This window comes from Ruditapes philippinarum, unplaced genomic scaffold (genome assembly GCF_026571515.1).
Source record: "Ruditapes philippinarum isolate M1 unplaced genomic scaffold, ASM2657151v2 ctg14906_1_1_1_1, whole genome shotgun sequence".
Classification (NCBI taxonomy): domain Eukaryota; kingdom Metazoa; phylum Mollusca; class Bivalvia; order Venerida; family Veneridae; genus Ruditapes; species Ruditapes philippinarum.
Window position 1 is genome coordinate 21322 of NW_026856254.1, and position 20668 is coordinate 41989.

General features: G+C 33.1%; 1 protein-coding gene across 1 annotated transcript; it reads left to right on the forward strand.

Annotated features, from left to right (window-relative positions):
- LOC132745977 (bridging integrator 3-like) lies at positions 1-11287 on the forward strand. Its single transcript, XM_060735009.1, has 7 exons — positions 1-284; positions 1557-1649; positions 2387-2448; positions 5839-5975; positions 6456-6496; positions 7261-7402; positions 10789-11287. Exons 1-7 carry the CDS (start codon positions 277-279, stop codon positions 11071-11073), a joined length of 768 nt encoding a protein of 255 aa, XP_060590992.1. The 5' UTR covers positions 1-276; the 3' UTR covers positions 11074-11287.
- The last annotated feature ends 9381 nt before the right edge of the window (positions 11288-20668 follow it).

Here is a 20668-nt window from a genome sequence, read left to right on the forward strand (position 1 = left end):
TAGAATCAAACGTCTGAATGATATAGACGAAAAAAAAAGATATTTTCAATCATTTACAAAATATTCAATTGAAAAAACAACAAGCATTCCTAAAATATTTTCTTGTTATTTTGCTGCATATTTAGTAGATCTACTGTTATTTATTTTTAAGTAGGGTAGTTATTTATGCTGCAAATTCACCGTCTAGACGTTTGTTTGACAAGACTGAAACTTCCGGATGCTACAGATACTTTCCTGAATAAAATGAGTTAAACATAGAAAGCAGATAGTGTTACAATGAGTTGGTAGGTTCATCAGAAAATAAACAAGCAGAGCAGCAAGTTTCTATTTACCATTTCCTCGCGTTTTTGTTTCGAACAGTCTAGTTGTTCAACAATTATAAAAATTATCAACATTTTTTTTATGAATTATCGAAGTCATCTCTTTAACGCCTATTTAATATACATATATTGAAGGGCCCGAATTTCAGGACCCCAATCAAACTTATATTTCCGAGACATTAGGCTCATCAATCAGATTATCTCCTTTCATTTTGGAAGAATTAAAAGATGGCAGTGACTATACTGTACATGCCAGTATATATAGCCTTACGTGAGTCACATACAACTAGCCTTTATGCACATTAAAGTCTGTGGGTCATTTTCCAGCGAAAGATAATGACAAAGTATTTTCAATAATTATAACTTGTATATAACACAGAATTTCCATTGGCTCACAAAAACTTAAATTAAAGGCGAATCTATTTCTGATAGATCTATCCGATATCTTGTCATTATATAAATGAACATCATCCGCAAAATTATGTAGAAAAATATACATGTTCATTCTTTGTGAAAAATATAAGACGTGCCAGTTACTGACTTAATCATTGAATTTATTTATTATTGAATAAATGCCAGACAGCTAGCCTCAAGAGTGTGTATAGGCATGACTCATGTACAGTTTTGGTTTAGCAGTACAAGCCTGTATGGCTAGCCACTTCCATTAAAGATACATTATCAATAATTGTTGTTTTTTTCTTCAAAACATTTGTTATGATTTTATGCTGATTATTAATGTAATAACCTTTTTTGAAACATTTCTTCTCAAATTATTTTTTCAAAAGGTAACTGAAACTTGGCAGTAACTGATACACGGTATCATAAACCAACACCTGTTTGAATTGATCAAGGTCAGGCAGGGTAACATTGTAGCTGGTTCTGAAGCGTGATACAATGGGTAGGGGGATGAGAATTTGTGTAAGAGAAAGGGGTGCATATGTCTAGTAAGCATTTATAGGGATTTTATAGTTTGGATGCTAAGGCTAAGTTCTACATGTATGTGGTGGTAATTTTTGAAAAACTAAAATTTAAGATGGTGACATGGCGATTTTGTTCCTTCTTTGTTTTGGTAAGAAAGTGCTTCATATTAAAGGACTTAAAAGTAAGACAAAGTAATCTTTTGGCAGCCCTGAAACCAGACATAAAGGAAGAAAAAGAAATCACTCGTTTTACAACAATAGAATCTATATGTACATGTAAGACAGTGTTGTAAAATGTAATATATTTCTTTCCCAGGAATCCTTTCAGTCGTCACGGGGGAGCAAAGAAAAGTGTTGTGTCTCGTCAGGAAGAGAGAGAACTTGAAAGAGAAGTGAAAAAATTAGATGAGTGAGTTAATAAGTTGTTCTATTGTTTTATTGTTTTATTAAACTTCAACTTTTTAAACTGCTGCATTTTTGTCATTTATAAAGCTTTGAATGTGGAATCATACACCATTTGTAAAGGGGAATTGCATTCCCAAAATCCAAAATTGACAATAGACGCTACAGGACAGGTTTAGTCTGTCTACAGGTGCAGCACAACCAATTGTCTGCATTGTCCAGGGTATTCCACAACCTGTACGGAGAAGTGGAAATTTTCAAGAATTGACTTTACAAATAAGTCAAATATCATCAGATAAGTTAAGAAATGATTCAAATACAAATGGACAAGTTAGTTAAAATCAGATTTTGCCAGCCCTGAGCCAGAGGGCATAAAGATCAATGGTTCTATCTAGATACATTTATGTAACTTTTCTAGGATGGAATAATAGCTCATAGAGCCATGTAGTTTTTTAATTCATTCACCTTGTAAGCAAGGTTTGTAAACATTTAAATCTCACTTGGTATGTCAAATTGTTATATGAGGTAACCATCCAGGTTTAATATTAAAGTACAGAAATTCTAACTAGATACCTATGTGTACCTAAAATGATGCACATTGTACAGTTATGCAGCTTGAATCTCCCTGTACATCTGAATATGACAATAAAAACTCTTTCCCCTTGTCCCTATGACGTCAAATCTTTATTGAGCAGTGGCTACAATATGGAGTTAAATGATTTATGATTGTATTATTACTTTTAGATTGGATGAAGCATCAAGGAGACTTTACAAAGATGGTAGGAGGTATATAGATGCAAATAATGGTAAACACAACTCTTTTTTTTTCCAATTAAAGCATAAATTTAATGTTCTTTTATTACAATTTACATAGACTTCACATATGATTAGTTTAGTTTAGGGGTGTAATCGATTCAATCGATATCGGTGTATCAACGATCTTTCTTATCCGATTCGATATCGATTCCATTTTTTAAATATCGGATATCAAATGCACACATATTTCTAGCTAAAGAGACTTCAGCAAACAGGTATTCTAGTACTGATAGACCAAACGTCAAAATAAAAGCGACATAATAAAGTTATGGAAGCCAGAACTAACATAATTATTTCAATCATTTATTTTCTAAAATGAAAACGCAAATAAACACCAGAGTTACCTCCCAGTGTCTCTAACGAATGCTGCTGAATTTCGTTATAATCTCCCATGTCTGCTAAGTGGGGGTCAAGACCCCCCAATTCAGATTTTTAAAACGGAAAATGCCAAGAAAATTTTTGTAAGTGTTTCTTTGTAAAAATTATGATAACATTATGTTAATTTTAATAATTATTCCGGTTCTAAACATTATAATTTTATAATTTGCCAATTAAACACCAACTTACTTATGGAACGGCAAGGACGACATTTAGCATAATCCGTAACTACATGTACGTAATAGCAACAACAACAACAAAAGTAAAATGGAAAAGGTTTTAAACATTATTATTACTAGTCATTAGCTGTCATTAAAAGTTATAATGATAAAAAAGAAATAAGTTGTTCACTTTTCATGGTTTATTTATTTTTGTGCATGTGTTTAAATATAACTGCATATTAATTATTGAAACAAATTAAAAAAGACTTGAAAGCTTAATTTTGCCTGGCAATCGATATATTGCTGTATCGCCGATGATTCATTACCGATATATCGATACAAAAATCCTTATAGATGACACCCCTAGTTTAGTTGATTTTATTTCTTGAATAATCCCCCCCCCACTTAATTGTTATATATCCCATTGCTTTGTTTAGAATTTATTTATTTTTGGGCTTGTTTTTAGCTCACCTGACCACGAAGTGGTCATGGTGAGGTATAGTGATGGGGCTATGTCCGGCGTCCGTCGTCGTGCGTTGTGCGTCGTGCGTCGTTCGTCGTCAACAATTGGGTTGTTAACAGTCTAGCAGTCACAGTTTTGATTGGATCATCATCAAACTTTGTCAGAATGTTTGTCTCAATGAAATACAGATCGAGTTCGAAGATGGGTTATCTCGGGTCAAAAACTAGGTCACAGGAGCTAAAAATAGAAAAAGCTTGTTAACACTCTAGAGGCTGCAGTTTTCATCCAAATATTCTGGAAATTTGTCAGGAAGGTTGTTTTGATGATATCTAGGTCAAGTTCGAAGATGGGTCATCTCCGGTCAAAAACTAGGTCACAGGAGCTAAAAATAGAAAAAGCTTGTTAACACTCTAACAATTGGGTTGTTAACAGTCTAGCAGTCACAGTTTTGATTGGATCATCATCAAACTTTGTCAGAATGTTTGTCTCAATGAAATACAGATCGAGTTCGAAGATGGGTTATCTCGGGTCAAAAACTAGGTCACAGGAGCTAAAAATAGAAAAAGCTTGTTAACACTTTAGAGGCTGCAGTTTTCAACCAAATACTCTGGAAATTTGTCAGGAAGGTTGTTTTGATGATATCTAGGTCAAGTTTGAAGATGGGTCATCTCGGGTCAAAAACTAGGTCACAGGAGCTAAAAATAGAAAAAGCTTGTTAACACTCTAGTGGCTGCAGTTTTCATCCAAATATTCTGGAAATTTGTCAGGAAGGTTGTTTTGATGATATCTAGGTCAAGTTCGAAGATGGGTCATCTGCGGTCAAAAACTAGGTCACAGGAGCTAAAAATAGAAAAAGCTTGTTAACACTCTAGTGGCTGCAGTTTTCATCCAAATATTCTGGAAATTTGTCAGGAAAGTTGTTTTGATGATTTCTAGGTCAAGTTCCAAGATGGGTCATCTTCGGTCAAAAACTAGGTCACAGGAGCTTAAAATAGAAAAAGCTTGTTAACACCCTTAGGGCTGCAGTTTTCATCCAAATATTCTGGAAATTTGTCAGGAAGTTTGTTTAGATGATATCTTAGTTAAGTTCGAAGATGGATCATCTCTGGTCAAAAACTAGGTCACAGGAGCTAAAAATAGAAAAAGCTTGTTAACACTCTAGTGGCTGCAGTTTTCATCCAAATATTCTGGAAATTTGTCAGGAAGATTGTTTTGATGATATCTAGGTCAAGTTCGAAGATGGGTCATCTCCGGTCAAAAACTAGGTCACAGGAGCTAAAAATAGAAAAAGCTTGTTAACACTCTAGTGGCTGCAGTTTTCATCCAAATATTCTGGAAATTTGTCAGGAAAGTTGTTTTGATGATTTCTAGGTCAAGTTCGAAGATGGGTCATTTCCGGTCAAAAACTAGGTCACAGGAGCTAAAAATAGAAAAAGCTTGTTAACACTCTAGTGGCTGCAGTTTTCATCGAAACATCCTGGAAATTTGTCAGGAAGGTTGTTTTGATGATTTCTAGGTCAAGTTCGAAGATGGGCCATCTCCGATCAAAAACTTGGTCACAGGAGCTAAAAATAGAAAAAGCTTGTTAACACTCTAGTGGCTGCAGTTTTCATCTAAATATTCTGGAAATTTGTCAAGAAAGTTGTTTTGATGATTTCTAGGTCAAGTTCAAAGATGGGTTATCTCCGGTCAAAAACTAGGTCACAGGAGTTAAAAATAGAAAAAGCTTGTAAACACTCTAGTGGCTGCAGTATTGAGTCAAATATTCTGGAAATTTGTCAGGAAGGTTGTTTTGATGATTTCTGGGTCAAGTTCGAAGATGGGTCATCTTAGGTCAAAAACTAGGTCACAGGAGCTAAAAATAGAAAAAGCTTGTTTACACTCTGTTGGCTGCAGTTTTGATTCAAATATTCTGGAAATTTGTCAGGAAGGTTGTTTTGATGATTTCTGGGTCAAGTGCTAAGATTGGTCATATCCGGTTAAAAACTAGGTCACAGGAGCTAAAAATAGAAAAATCTTTTTAACACTCTTGTGGCTGCAGTTTTGATCCAAATTTCCTGGAAATTGGTCAGGAAGGTTGTTTTGATGATTTCTAGGTCAAGTTAAAAATATATGGGTCGTGTCCGGTCAAAAACTAGGTCACATTGCCCAAATATGGAAAAATCTTTATAACACACTAGAGGTCACATGTTTGACTCAGTTGTCATCAAACTTGGCCATGATGCTTGTTTAAGACATTGCTTGGATGCGGTTGTGTCAGGTGAGCGATCCAGGGCCATCATGGCCCTCTTGTTTTGTATTAGTACATGTATCTCTGAAATTATCATATTTCATAGTTATCTAAGTATGTAACTTAATTGTTCATCACTTTGATGTAGGGTTAGGAAAGGCTGAGAACAAGATTGTACAAGACTTGATGAGCAGTGGGATCTGTCAGACAGACGAACAGTTTCAGCGACATATACTTACATGGGAGAGGGCCATCGAGGATCTAGGCAGATATAGACAGGAACTGGTAATGTTTATTGAATATCTCAAAAATCAAAGTTCAAAAGTTTCAAAAGTTGAATTACAAGCCTCACATGAACTGTGTTTTCTGGGAGTGGCAATCATCACCAGTCTTTGCTACCAGTATATAACTTTAAAAAAGTCTATACCACATTAGTAAATGTGTATATTTAGGTAAGCTTGCAAAAACACTTACAGTCTGACTTGCCTCAATCTGTTGACTGAATTTTAAGGGTATGAAATCTCTGTCAATATCCTTAACATCTGCTTTTCTCCTATAGATACTTTTAAAGTCAGGGATCTCTGATTTAAAAAAGAAAGGTCTCTAAAAAAACTAATGAAAATTCAGCCCAATTTTAATTATGATTCAATTGTAAATACAAATGTAAGTTATATATGGCTTTGCATTGTCTAATTAATAATTCTAAAACCATTGTGAATGTTTTGATATATCTAGTTACTTACAGGTTTATTTTTGTTTTTCCAGAATACCAATATTCAGAAAACTATGGTAGAACCAATGAAAAAGTAAGTAAATGTATCGGGCAATATTGATAACTTGCCATTTACAGTGTCTGTGTAACTTAAAGTCCAAACAGATTGAAATTTTACTTAGAAGGTTCTCTTACTTCAACTCAGTCAGAAATTTTCACTTTTAATAGGTTTTACATACAAGTATCTCCAAATTGATTGTACAATTATTTTGAAAATTAAATTGCATTCTGTATTTAGTTGAACTAGTTTAACTATAGTAGTTTTAGCCAAAGTTTGAAAGGCAAAGAAGCTTCATTGAGGAAGGCGCCTTTAGCACTAGACCACTGGTCCCTTACTAATTAATGCATTGTTTACCAATTAGTTGGTGGTATGGTCTAGTCATTTATTGGATTCACAGGAATCATCAGTGCTTAAATATATTTGTCTTTCACTGTTTTAGAAATCAGGTAGGATTAGTTGTCATTCACTTGTGGATAAATTGGTAATTACTGGATAGTTATGCAGGAAAACTGGTTCGGTGCACAGACCACCAAAATTAAATATGTCCAAGAAAAGGTTAAAATCAGGGAAAAAAAGCAAACAACAATTAATACATTGTATAAATGAACAAATACATGAATAACATGTTTTCTGGTGACCAATACATAGTCATCATGAGTTTATTGTCATAAATTTATTTTTAGATTCCAATTATATTCATACACTTACATGTACATGTATATTTAACATGTAACATAATATATAGTGTTGTGTTTCCATAATGTTCTTAATACATGAAGTAACATTATTTCTTGTAGATTTAGTGGTGTATTTCCTAGTGTTCAAAGTGCAATAAAGAAGAGGGAGCAAAGTCTGCAGGACTACACCAGAACTCAGGCCAAATATAACAAGTACCAGGATAGAGATAGGACTGGACAAAACATTGTCAAGTTAGATACTGTAAGTATACATATATACGAGGGGTTATCCAAAAATTCATGGACTTCCTTTGTTGCGTAAAATATTAAAGGTATTGATTTGAAATTCTTACAGTGCTTAGAAGAATAAATAACAAATAAACACTGAAAAATTCATGTCAGTATCTTTTTATATTACAACACTATTTAATTTTACATAAACACATGTCGGCGACAGCAGTGCACTCCAAAAAATTATTGAAGTCAAGGTCATAATATTTAACGTACAACTTATGCTTCAAAGTAACACAGTCAATAACCGTTACCCCTTCTCAAAGTAATGTCCATCACTAATTTTTATGCAACTTACACACTAATTATCGTGAAATTTTATTTTCTCCGTTCGCCTGCTGATTTTTTTTCAAATGTTTTTGTAGGTGTCGTTCCCAAATTACAACAAAATTTTATGATCACGCTATTTTCTAATTTCTGCGTGTCCGTCATTTTCCCGTTGTAAACATTATCATTGTCTGGCGTTTCTGGCGATTTCAACAAAAAATTAACAGAAATGACTTCCATAATACTAAAGAATTATGTAAATGACATCATAGAAGAAACATGCGATGTTTAGCGGGTTTTCTATGTTAATAAGTAGTTTTTTAACAAAAAATATACAACGACTAACTGCGCTTTTCTGCCGGGTGCCGTGCATGTGCTTATTTAAAAGCAATATAAAATCAATATTCATTGACGCAGTTAACTGTTCCTTTCAAAACGTGTTGATAATATTCTACAAGGTATGCTGATAAAATTTCATTACAATACACGGTGACGTTCAATAGATATTTAAAAAGTTCACGAATTTTTGGATAACCCCTCGTATATATATAAACATAAGAGTGAAATGATTGCTCGCAGTTATGCTGAACCACAATTCAGAGCTGACGATTTGGTTTAAACAAATTTTTTTAAGCTTGATTACAAAACAAGTTCTTGCAACTTATATTAATCACTTTCGAGTCCGCTTCCTGGAACCAACCAGAACTGGTGTCATATGAAGAAACATGGTTGTGACCTGATTAGGTCTCGAACCCATGATTCCTGGATTGAGGGGTAGAAACCTTACTCGCAGTCACCAGGCCAGCGCTCCCATTAAGAGCTTGCAATTTGATTCTGGATTCCTCATGGCTACATTCCATTTGATTTATTGTCACCATTTTTGTTAAAATATCTTATTTTCGATATTAATCAAACATTTTCAAAGGAAGGGTTTCTTTCATTGGTTATGTGTTTTGGTATATCCAATGAGTACTCGGATAATCATGAATCAAAATTAAAAATCGAGTATGAATATTCATCAGTCCAGAGATCGTGGATCGCGATCTTATTTGTTTATTATACAATTGCTGTTTCTCACACTTAAAAAATTGAAAAAATTACAATTAGAGTATGTATTATGAGACGTTTACCTAAATAAAATTTAACATGTACCATGACTCTGAGCTAGGAAGCCATTAGTTTATCTTTATTGAGCACTATGATTTTACATGAAAAAAATATTTAAGTCGCTATTTATAGATTTATAATAACGTGACATGTACCGAAGACGGTTTTATTTTTAATAATCCAAAATTTGCGAAACGTTAATATGTCAGTGTGACGTCACACATCCTGTTTGAAACATTGGCTGAAAAGGAGTCACGACGATATACAATTCCACCTTCCAATATTTGGAAATATCATTTTCAGTTGAAATACAGTCAAACTTGTATTAAACGACTGCGCAAGGGAAACACCCAAAATGGTCGCTTAATGAAACGGTCTCTTAAGACAAAGCATGACGTAAAAGTCAAAATTTACAAATGAAATCTTTCTTATGCGGTGGGAATGTTTAACAACTTCATTTTTATATAAATGTTGAATAATTAGTACGCTCGATAATCTGTAAAAAATAACTTTCTGTTATTTATTTACAAAACAGTTTTGATCCATAACGTACATGTTTGACATTTTTTCCAGACTTTTTTTAACTTCTCCGTTGCTTTTCCTTGTCTCCAACACGAATACCCTATTAGTGAGGATGTTTTTTTCTGTTGTGCATTTTTTATTCGAAATAAACAAAATACATCCAATTTTATTGCTGATCAAGTTCAAGGTCATTCAATGCAGTCTAACTGTCAACAAGCGAAGCGTATACACCACATCAGTAGGGGCGGAGCGTTACATTGTTTAATCGTTATTATTGGATAATACACGTCACGCGTATACTGCTTACGCTAAAACGGTTTGGGAAATAGAGCTTTTCACACATTTATTTGTTGTGTTTTGATTGTTGACACTTGTGAAATTACCAGGCGGCCTTCTCTAAAAACACAATTACATGACAGGTAAAAGTGGTCGTTTAATGAAAAGATTGCTCTCAATTAGGTGACTAATTAGCGGTCGCTGGTCGCGTTGAGCAAAAGTCGCTTAATACATTAAAAATATAGAGAGAAACTGATCGGGGGGAAATTAAAGTGGTCGTTTAAGACAAAAGTCGCTTAATACACGTGGTCGCATGGGCAAGTTAGACTGTACCAGAGTATTTCCAAACATTGGAAGTAAATTTTGCTGGTGGAATTTTATATTGTTGCGACTGGTTTTTAACCTTTAAACCTAGTTTATATTTGCATATACAGTATGTTTGAAATTATTAAAAAAAAACAATAAACATGTTTTCAGAAATAATGTTCATGTTTTTATGGGTGTCTTGAATCTCTTGATAGCAAAAGATTCGTGGTTTGATTTGTGGATCGCAAGTGGTGAATCTTGGATCGGATCGCATCGTCACTTATCCGATGATCCACATCCCTATTTGGCATGTAGCATAACCTTGTGATCCATCACAAAAATTATGAAAATCATTCCCCTAGAGTCAAAACACACCCAGCCTTGAGGTCACTTAGTTTATTATAAGACTGACAGTCTTAATTCAGACTTGTATAGGAAAATCATTGACAAACAAAATGTGATCTCATTACTGACTTTAACATTTAAAAATGAAAATTGTAACCTTTTTTAGCAATGTATCATGGTGAGCCATCCAGGGCCATCTTGGACCTGTTGTTCAACTTGTTAAACTCTCAAATCTGAAGGCTATCAGGAGTCAAGTGTTGTGTATTTAATCTAAATATTTTTGATAAAAAATGTTTGGTTGAACTTAATTAAAGTTTGAAATAACAAAACAACAAACAGCCTGAAAGAACTCTATAATAATTTGATTAATTTCATACTCCGCATTTATCGTATTATTATCAATTTTTCCATAATGATTTAACAGTTATGTTTTATATCTTCCTGAAATGTAATGTAAACACTATTCTCACTTAAATAAACAACTTAAAACTGTTTTTGTTGAATTTTAAAGTATATAAATTATATATATTCCAGAACAAGAAAGCCCTTGACACTGCAAGAGATGAGTTTAAATCACAAGATGTTGCTGTAAGACAGGATCTACCACGTCTGATAGATGGCAGGTTGGAATACTTTAAACCCACGTTTGACGCACTTATTCGTTCACAACTCAACCATAGTACAGAAGCCTTTAAAACATACGCTGAAGTTTCCTCGGAGCTGTTTCTCGATTCAAAACTAACAGAAAGTGAGCGTAAAGACAGGATCAATCAGACATTAAGTGATATGAAAGCGTTGTCAATAACAGTTGATGATTAAGTCTTTACTTATGTGATTTATGTACTTAATTTGTCTACAGCTTTAAATACAGAGAAATCCATTGTTAGCTTGAGGTATTTCAAAATTAGTATTGTACTTTGTGATTTTGAGAGATTTCAGATTTGAATTCAGACCTGTATATTGTGATATTTGAAAGATTTCAGGGTTTAATTTGGACATGTCCATTGCAGGTTTAAGGGATTTTAACATTTAAAGTACAGTCATGTCCGGTGATCTTGCGCGGCCGGTGATCTTGCGCACTCGGAATGTCCTTCGTTTGATTGTTTGTTTATGCTGTCGCTAGAAATTTTCAGCCAAAATTTGTGACTTAGACTTACTTTGAGTTATAACAAGGTAAGAAAGTTAAAAAAATATCTGTCAAACACGTTTGTTTACATTATTTCGTCATCCTAATTATTTATTCATAAACACGCCCACTGACCTATTTTCCCATTATATTCCTGTCTATTCAATCAGTTCCAAAATGTTACGTCCAGCAAGAATGAAAATCAATATCACACATTTTAAAACAGTATTGCACCGATAAAACGTTGTAAATTTCCTTTTTTCCCTTTGCAAATAAAGGTGTGCAGTTGTTATCTCCAGCCGATTCCCGCCATCTTGTCACAATGTAAAGCCCCTCCCGCGCTTTTCATTTTCTTCTACGGAAGCGTAAAAGGATCTAGACAAGAGCATTTAATTTGTTAACTGGGGGTGTTGTACTGTGTGTAGTCAGTGCATCTGAAATTCTGTACAGAAATTGAGACATTGACTGGTAGTGATGATTTCAGGTGTCCCAGGTGTAGATCTAGTAGTGAACAGTAAAATAACAAACCCTTGATGTAAATAAGTTTGTGTTACAGTTTTGTTTGAACAGTTTAAATTAACTTTTCATTAATTGGACTCACAAAATTTATATTGAAAGCACTACTGGGACACCATACTTTAAAACAAGCTACCGTTACGTCATTCATAATACATGCGCAAGATCACCGGAAAATTGAATGTTGGGATTAAACATGGTGGTAAGTGTTTACATTGTTGCAATTCTGCAGTTAATTGAGTTATTTACAAAAAATATTTGTGTCATTAAATGTCTTTAAGATTTTTGCAAATAGGAAAATAATTTTGATTTTTTTGTATTTATTTGAATTGTAGTAAATAAGCCGATAAGTATTTAGGTGCGCAAGATTACCGGACAGCATCGTACTAAAATTGTGCAGCTGACTGTATCATCTTGTCAGTTTACATGGATTTGCCAGTTCTATACTCACTACATACACTAGTCAGTATTGTTTTTGAATGTCATCTAATTAAATTACACATTCTTAGAGTGATCACTTATGTAATAATTTATGTAATAATGTATATACACATGTATATATATTTATGAGAGGTCTTTGAAGTTATTGTGGATAAGAGAAATGTGTTGACTTGCTGTAACAGAAATCTTGTTAATAATTTTGAAAGTGTCAGATATAATTGATGTTAAAAACTTGTACATTATATTGTATGGTTTTAATTTGTAGGTACTAACAGTATATTCCTACTTCATATATTTGAGGATTTACAAAACAAAAACTTGTTAAAAGGAAGCACATTTTTATGAGACTTCGAAGGAAAATGTTTCGATTTGAAGCATTGATCAGTCACATTTTACACTTGCCCCTCACCTCTGTGGGTTCGAATCCAAACAGGGAGTTTGGATTCTTTCATGTGAGGAAGCTATCCAGCTAGCTTACGGAACATCGGTGGTTCTACTCAGGTACTCGTTCGTGCCTGAAATAATGCACGGAAGGGCACTTGAGGTCTTCCTCCACCAGTAAAGCTGGAACGTCGCAATATGACCTATACTGTGTCGATGTAAGGTAAAACCCGAAACAAACGAACAAAAAAAATCATATTTTAGTAGATATTAAACTGTATTATTGTTCTGAAAGCAAAATAAAAATTCTGTGAGATTTAACATAAATTAAGATTACATTCTATGTTAGGAGTATTATTATATTTGTACGCTTCACATTGTTTCTATAAAAAAGAATTTTTCCACATATGCTAGTATAAGGTTTTATATGGCAGTCTGAAGTTACTATGTAGTTGGTCATAGTATTTCATAAGATTTTCATATTTCAATATAATTTATTCCATCCTAATTAGTTAATTATGATCCTGAATGGTGCATATACAAGATAATATACAATCATAATACAGAATACATAAAATCCTGGGACATTTGTGGCCGTGGGGTTATGGTCTCACGCCCCTCATGCAGTGGGTTCAAATCCCAACAGGGACTTTGGAATCTTTCATGTGAGTAAGCTATTTAGCTTGTTTACGGAACATCAATGGTTCTACTTAGGTGCCTACTTGTGTCTAAAATAATAAATGGAAGAGCGCCTGAGATCTTCCTCCACCAGTGAAGCTGAAAAGTTGCCATATGACCTATACTATAAAACCAAAGCAAAAAAACAAAACAACATAAAATTCTGTAGCACCAATTGCATTAAATGGATTTGATAGTCACATGTATATTACAAAATAAGCAGTGATTTGATGTTAAATGTGTATAGAATTATATATTAATTTATGTATTTAGTATTCACTTTTTTGAGATTATTTTTAATGGATTAATTTCGATGATTCTGAATCTTTCTGGCAACAGTGTTTAATTTGGTTAGCTTCTTTGACGCACAGTTCATAAATGTTGCCTAATGATTAATGGACTGTAAATTCTCGTTTCCTTTCCCAATCATGGAAAACTTTGTCTAGTTATCTACTCTGACTTTCCCAAATAATGAAAAATTTTCTCTAGTTACCTCCCCTCACATTCTCAAAATAATGCATATGATGGACTATTAGTATCTAGTTCTATTTACTGCAATAAAAAAAGCACATGGATCATGGCAGTTTGACACAAAACAATTGTTTCAGTTGTCTCAAAATTTTGGTTATCTGTGATATTTTAAGATGTGATACTAGTTTAATGTTGCATTTATGGTAGAAGAGAGTACTGAATCTTCTGATAATAACAATGTTAATTTGTGATTTCATTTTGGGAAGGACTATTTTTTTGTGTATATAATTACATTAATTACGCTTGAACAATAGGTTGCTCGAACCAACAGTGTCAACCTTTGTCACCAGTATAAATTTTTATACCAGGCCAGTGTGTATACCTGAGTAGTCTAACCAGGCTTTTTCTGAACTGTACCAACTCTATAAAGCCTGTCAAATCCATGACTATAATTTAGAGAGTTAATGGTTAAAATAGTAACATTTGAGATATATTTTATATAGATTTATGCATGTATATGCCCTAATTATTTTAAAACTGTCGATTCTTTATTTATTATGTTAAATATGTTTATCTGATGTCTTCATTTTTATAATAAATGACGTATGATGAAATATGCTGTAAAGTAAATATCAGTGTTTCTTTTGTTTGCACGCAATAGTGGAAGTTTGATTTAAAATTATTTTGGTAAGAAGACAAACGAAAATTTGACCATTAATAAGCTGATTGAGGATTGCTTTCGCTTCCCCACTGAGAGTTCGAATCCAGGCAAGGATTATGCATTATTTCATCTGAGAAAACTATAACTTGCTTACAGAAAGTCAGTGGTTCTACTTGGGTGCCCTCTTGTTATCCCCCGCCGAAAAGGCGGATAAAGAAATAGTCTCCGCCCTTCCATCTGTCCGTCCGTCCTGCCGTCCGACATTTTTGTCCAGAGCATATCTCAAAAAGTATTTGAGGTATCAACTTGAAACTTCATAGGTGGATAGACCTCATTAAGGAGGAGTGCAGTGCACAAGAATGATAACTTTACCCTGCATAATTTTTGAGTGATTGCCCTTTGTTATTTTTCAAAATTAATTTTTGTCCAGAGCATAACTCAAAAGGCCTTTTAGATATCAACATGAAACTTCTTAGGTGCATAGATCTCACTCAGGAGGTGTGCAGTGCATAAGAATGATAACTCAATCTTTCATAATTTTTGAATTATTTTCCTTTGTTATTTTTCAAACTTAATTTTTCACCTGAGTGGAGCATAACTCAAAAGTGTTTGAGATGTCAACATGAAATGTCATAGGTGGATAGATCTTATTGAGGAGGAATGCTGTGCACAAGAATGATAACTCTTCCCTATACAATTTTTGAGTTATTGCCCTTTGTTCTTTTTCATACTATTTTGTCCGGAGCTTATCTCAAAAAGTATTTGAGGTATCAACTTGAAACTTCATAGGTGGATGGATCTCATTGAGGAGGAGTGCAGTGCACAAGAATGATAACTCTACCCTGCATAATTTTTGAGTTATTGCCCTTTGTTATTTTTCAAAATTAATTTTTGTCCAGAGCATAACTCAAAAGGCCTTTGAGATATCAACATGAAACTTCATAGGTGCATAGATCTCACTCAGGAGGTGTGCAGTGCACAAGAATGATAATTCTACCTTTCATATTTTTATTAAATATTGCCCTTTGTTATTTTTCATACTTAATTTTTCACCTGAGTGGAGCATAACTCAAAAGTGTTTGAGATGTCAACATGAAATGTCATAGTTGGATAGATCTTATTGAGGAGGAATGCCTTGGTCAAGAATGATAACTCTTCCCTATATAATTTTTGAGTTATTGCCCTTTGTTATTTTATACTTTTTTGTCGGGAGCTTATCTCAAAAGTAATTGAGGTATCAACTTGAAACTTCATAGGTGAATAGATTTTACTGAGGAGGGGTGCAGCACATAAGAATGATAACCTACCCTGCATTATTTTTCAGTTATTGCCCTTTGTTCTTTTCAGCTATCAGTATTCACATAGGTTTCGAATCTGTTATCACTTCAGCCATCAGTTTTCATTACCAAAAGACCTTAAAATTGAATTATTCTGCTCTACTACATATACATTCTTCCAATGAGCAAACACTTTCGGCGGGGGATGGCCATGTTGATATGGCTCTTGTTGCTGATAAAAACTGTTCAACAGAAGGGCATTGCAGGAAGACTACGTTCATTTGTATTTATTTCAAAATACATGTTTCAAGATTGACACTGCTATACGGTCATGACCACATATAATTTACATGTATTTTCATATTGTATGGTTTCATGGTCGATATTTGTTGTTGAATTACTCAAATTTTATATGACGATGCGGGTTATAATTAGTCCGTCTGCGGTAAATCCCCGGAGCGGTAAATTCTCAAAGATACTTGCTTTTGCAAAATATATGTATTCAATTTATCGACCAAGGGATAACAACAGGCTTGAAAAGGCATTATAGTTGTCATAATGTCTGAAAACCAACCAAATAGATATTATCGTGGACATATAGGAAGTGGCATAATGATAACCTTTCATTATTCTAATATAAACTATCTGATTTTATCATTCCTAGTACAATTATCAGTTTTATTGGAAACTCGTCTCACGACATAGTTATCAACTCGTATCCTACGGAAATTGTATAATGGATTTGCCCTGCTTTGAATTTGGTATAATAACAGTCAAAGTTTATGGGATTTCATCATCACAATACAAAAAATTGAGCTACCAACAGTAAAACACAGTCTTAAGTTTCTACTGCTCATTCTTACCAAGTTGTACCACTACTTACAGTACCGTGCTCTGATCAGTGGTGAGGTCGCTGCTTAAACGATTGCTGTATGACATTTCAAGGGTTTATTCTCTAAATTTTGCCAGCTAAATTCTACCCTATTAATGCCGATTAAAGTGAATCTATGCCGATTGTCAAGCCCTTTGCTAACCGAGCTTAATAAGATATCGGCCATTCCCCACTAATAAATCGCCCACATTGCTGCCGGAGCACAAACGTTTAGATAAATGAGATACTTTATATACCTCATTCAGGCCAAACTCACAAGTGAGAGTCAAATTCCCGAGGAATTGTTTTGAAATCGACCTGTTCGGTTTTTATCTGCCGGTTGAAATTTGTAGTGGTCAGACATATAATATGGCTTGAGATATCTAAAAATATTTGATTGTTTTTAAATTCATACAGTCATGTATAAAAGAAGAATACGTTCATTAAAAAAAATCTGTGTTCTTACATGTGAGATTAAATTAGATTTGACAGTAAATTCTAACTTCATCGGAAACGTCTAATAATTTAACGAATTAGTGTAATGTTTTTCGTCACGTTTGCCATATCTATGACATGTATCCGATCTGTGACTCTATACGCTTAAAGAAAGGCTCCATAAATTATGATATATCCAACATTTAATCGAATAGACGTTTTCATAGCGTGACATGAAACATAAGTTTTTCTTTGTACGTGGTGTTATTGTTCTCACTTTGTCTTTTCCTCATCAAATATGTTTGTTTCAAACTATAACAACATCCATAAGGAATTCTTCTTAACAAGACTACAGTATACATGATTATCAGCTGACCTATATTTCTTTGTTTTATTTAACTATGATTGTTTATGACACATGTAAATGTCATAGTGAAATCTCAACGGTTTTCTAACAACGTTTGTTGTTGTTCTTTTTGTGTGTTTTAATATTCTCTCCGTTCAACAGATTAGGTTAGGAAATCATATGAAACTTGATCTGTTTATTTTCCTTCATTTAATTAAAGGACACATTGAGTTACTCTAGGACGGTGGATGTACTATTAAAATTAAAGACACGTTTTACCTCAGAAACAAATATTTTTGTTAATTCTGTAGAAAGTGCAGCAGTTTAAATAATGGTTTTGGAACATGTTACATGATAATCACCTGAAGAAAGAAATGCTGAATATATAATTATTTGTCATAAAAACAACAAAATGTAAACAAAGTATTTTAACTTCCATACAAAATGCTAACTCAATATATTTTGCTTATTGTTAAAAATGCAAAAGAAGCAAAGGTGGTTCACGTTATTGGCCAATTAGTAGTGTTGTTTTTTTAACTATAACAGGACACGTAAAATAAAAAGCTTTTGAGAAATAAAAAAATAAGATTTTCTCAGGCATAATGGTCCTTAAATGGGTCTTGAACTGGAAAGCATTTGTCATCACTGTAAATGTCATCTATGTAGTTTGGTCTTTCTGTTTAATAAAAAAAATACAAAATTTTTCCTTATTGACATTGTGACATCTATAACATTAATATTGGACTGTTTCAAATTGAATTTGAATATTTTTTGTTAATGATTAATATTATTATATTATATGCTACTTTTTATGTAAGTATATCTGATAAATTATCATCATCATCATCATTATTATTATTATTATTATTATTATTATTATTATTATTATTATTATTATTTATTATTATTATTATTATTATTATTATTATTATTATTATTAATAACTAATGTTCTTGCATCCATTATAATTATTACTATATCAATGTATAATGTTTCGACATAAAATAATGATATCATGCTATAACTGACCTTTTGATATATGCTGTCACGATGGATATTTTGATATCGTGTCACGAAACCAAAATTTTGATATCATTTCAGGATTTACGGTTTTGATAGCATGTCACTACTGATGGTTTTGATATAATGTCACTACTGATGGTTTTGATATAATGTTACTACTGATGGTTTTGATATAATGTCACTACTGATGGTTTTGCTATAATGTCACTACTGATGGTTTTGATATAATGTCACTACTGATGGTTTTGATATAATGTCACTACTGATGGTTTTGATAGCATGTCACTACTGATGGTTTTGATATAATGTCACTACTGATGGTTTTGATAGCATGTCACTACTGATAATTTTGATAGCATGTCACTACTGATGGTTTTGATATAGTGTCACTACTGATGGTTTTGATGAAAGCATGTCACTACTGATGGTTTTGATATAATGTCACTACTGATGGTTTTGATATAATGTCACTACTGATGGTTTTAATATAATGTCACTACTGATGGTTTTGATAGCATGTCACTACTGATGGTTTTGATATAATGTCATTACTGATGTTTTTAATATAATGTCACTACTGATGGTTTTGATATAATGTCACTACTGATGGTTTTGATATAATGTCACTACTGATGGTTTTGATATAATGTCACTACTGATGGTTTGATATAATGTCACTACTGATGGTTTTGATATAATGTCACTACTGATGGTTTTGATATAATGTCACTACTGATGGTTTTGATATAATGTCACTACTGATGGTTTTGATATAATGTCACTACTGATGGTTTTGATATAATGTCACTACTGATGGTTTTGATAGCATGTCACTACTGATAATTTTGATAGCATGTCACTACTGATGGTTTTGGTATAACGTCACTACTGATGGTTTTGATATAATGTCACTACTGATGGTTTTGATATAATGTTACTACTGATGGTTTTGATATAATGTCACTACTGATGGTTTTGATATTATGTCACTACTGATGGTTTTGATATAATGTCACTACTGATGGTTTTGATATAATGTCACTACTAATGGTTTTGATAGCATGTCACTACTGATAATTTTGATAGCATGTCACTACTGATGGTTTTGGTATAACGTCACTACTTTTGGTTTTGATATAATGTCACTACTGATGGTTTTGATATAATGTCACTACTGATGGTTTTGATAGCATGTCACTACTGATGGTTTTGATATAATGTCACTACTGATGGTTTTGATGATAGCATGTCACTACTGATGGTTTTGATATAATGTCACTACTGATGGTTTTGATATAATGTCACTACTGATGGTTTTGATATAATGTCACTACTGATGGTTTTGATATAATGTCACTACTGATGGTTTTGATATAATGTCACTACTGATGGGTTTGATATAATGTCACTACTGATGGTTTTGATATAATGTCACTACTGATGGTTTTGATATAATGTCACTAGTGATGGTTTTGATATAATGTCACTACTGATGGTTTTGATAGCATGTCACTACTGATTGTTTTGATATAATGTCACTACTGATGGTTTTGATAGCATGTCACTACTGATAATTTTGATAGCATGTCACTACTGATGGTTTTGATATAATGTCACTACTGATGGTTTTGATATAATGTCACTACTGATGGTTTTGATATAATGTCACTACTGATGGTTTTGATATAATGTCACTACTGATGGTTTTGATATAATGTCACTACTGATGGTTTTGATAGCATGTCACTACTGATGGTTTTGATATAATGTCACTACTGATGGTTTTTGATATAATGTCACTACTGATGGTTTTGATATAATGTCACTACTGATGGTTTTGATATAATGTCATTACTGATGGTTTTGATAGCATGTCACTACTGATGGTTTTGATATAATGTCACTACTGATGGTTTTGATGATAGCATGTCACTACTGATGGTTTTGATATAATGTCACTACTGATGGTTTTGATATAATGTCACTACTGATGGTTTTGATATAATGTCACTACTGATGGTTTTGATATAATGTCACTACTGATGGTTTTGATATAATGTCACTACTGATGATTTTGATATTATTTTACTTCTTACAAGTTTTATATCATGGCACAACGGATGTTTTTATGTCTAGACTGCTGCCATGGTGATAGTAACTGTTCTGTCACGACTGTCGTTTTGATGTT

Coding starts and splice junctions, on each gene's coding strand:
- LOC132745977 (XM_060735009.1), top strand. Junction 1,650..2,386: donor GAAGTGAAAAAATTAGATGA/GTGAGTTAATAA, acceptor TATTACTTTTAG/ATTGGATGAAGCATCAAGGA. Junction 7,403..10,788: donor ACATTGTCAAGTTAGATACT/GTAAGTATACAT, acceptor TATATATTCCAG/AACAAGAAAGCCCTTGACAC.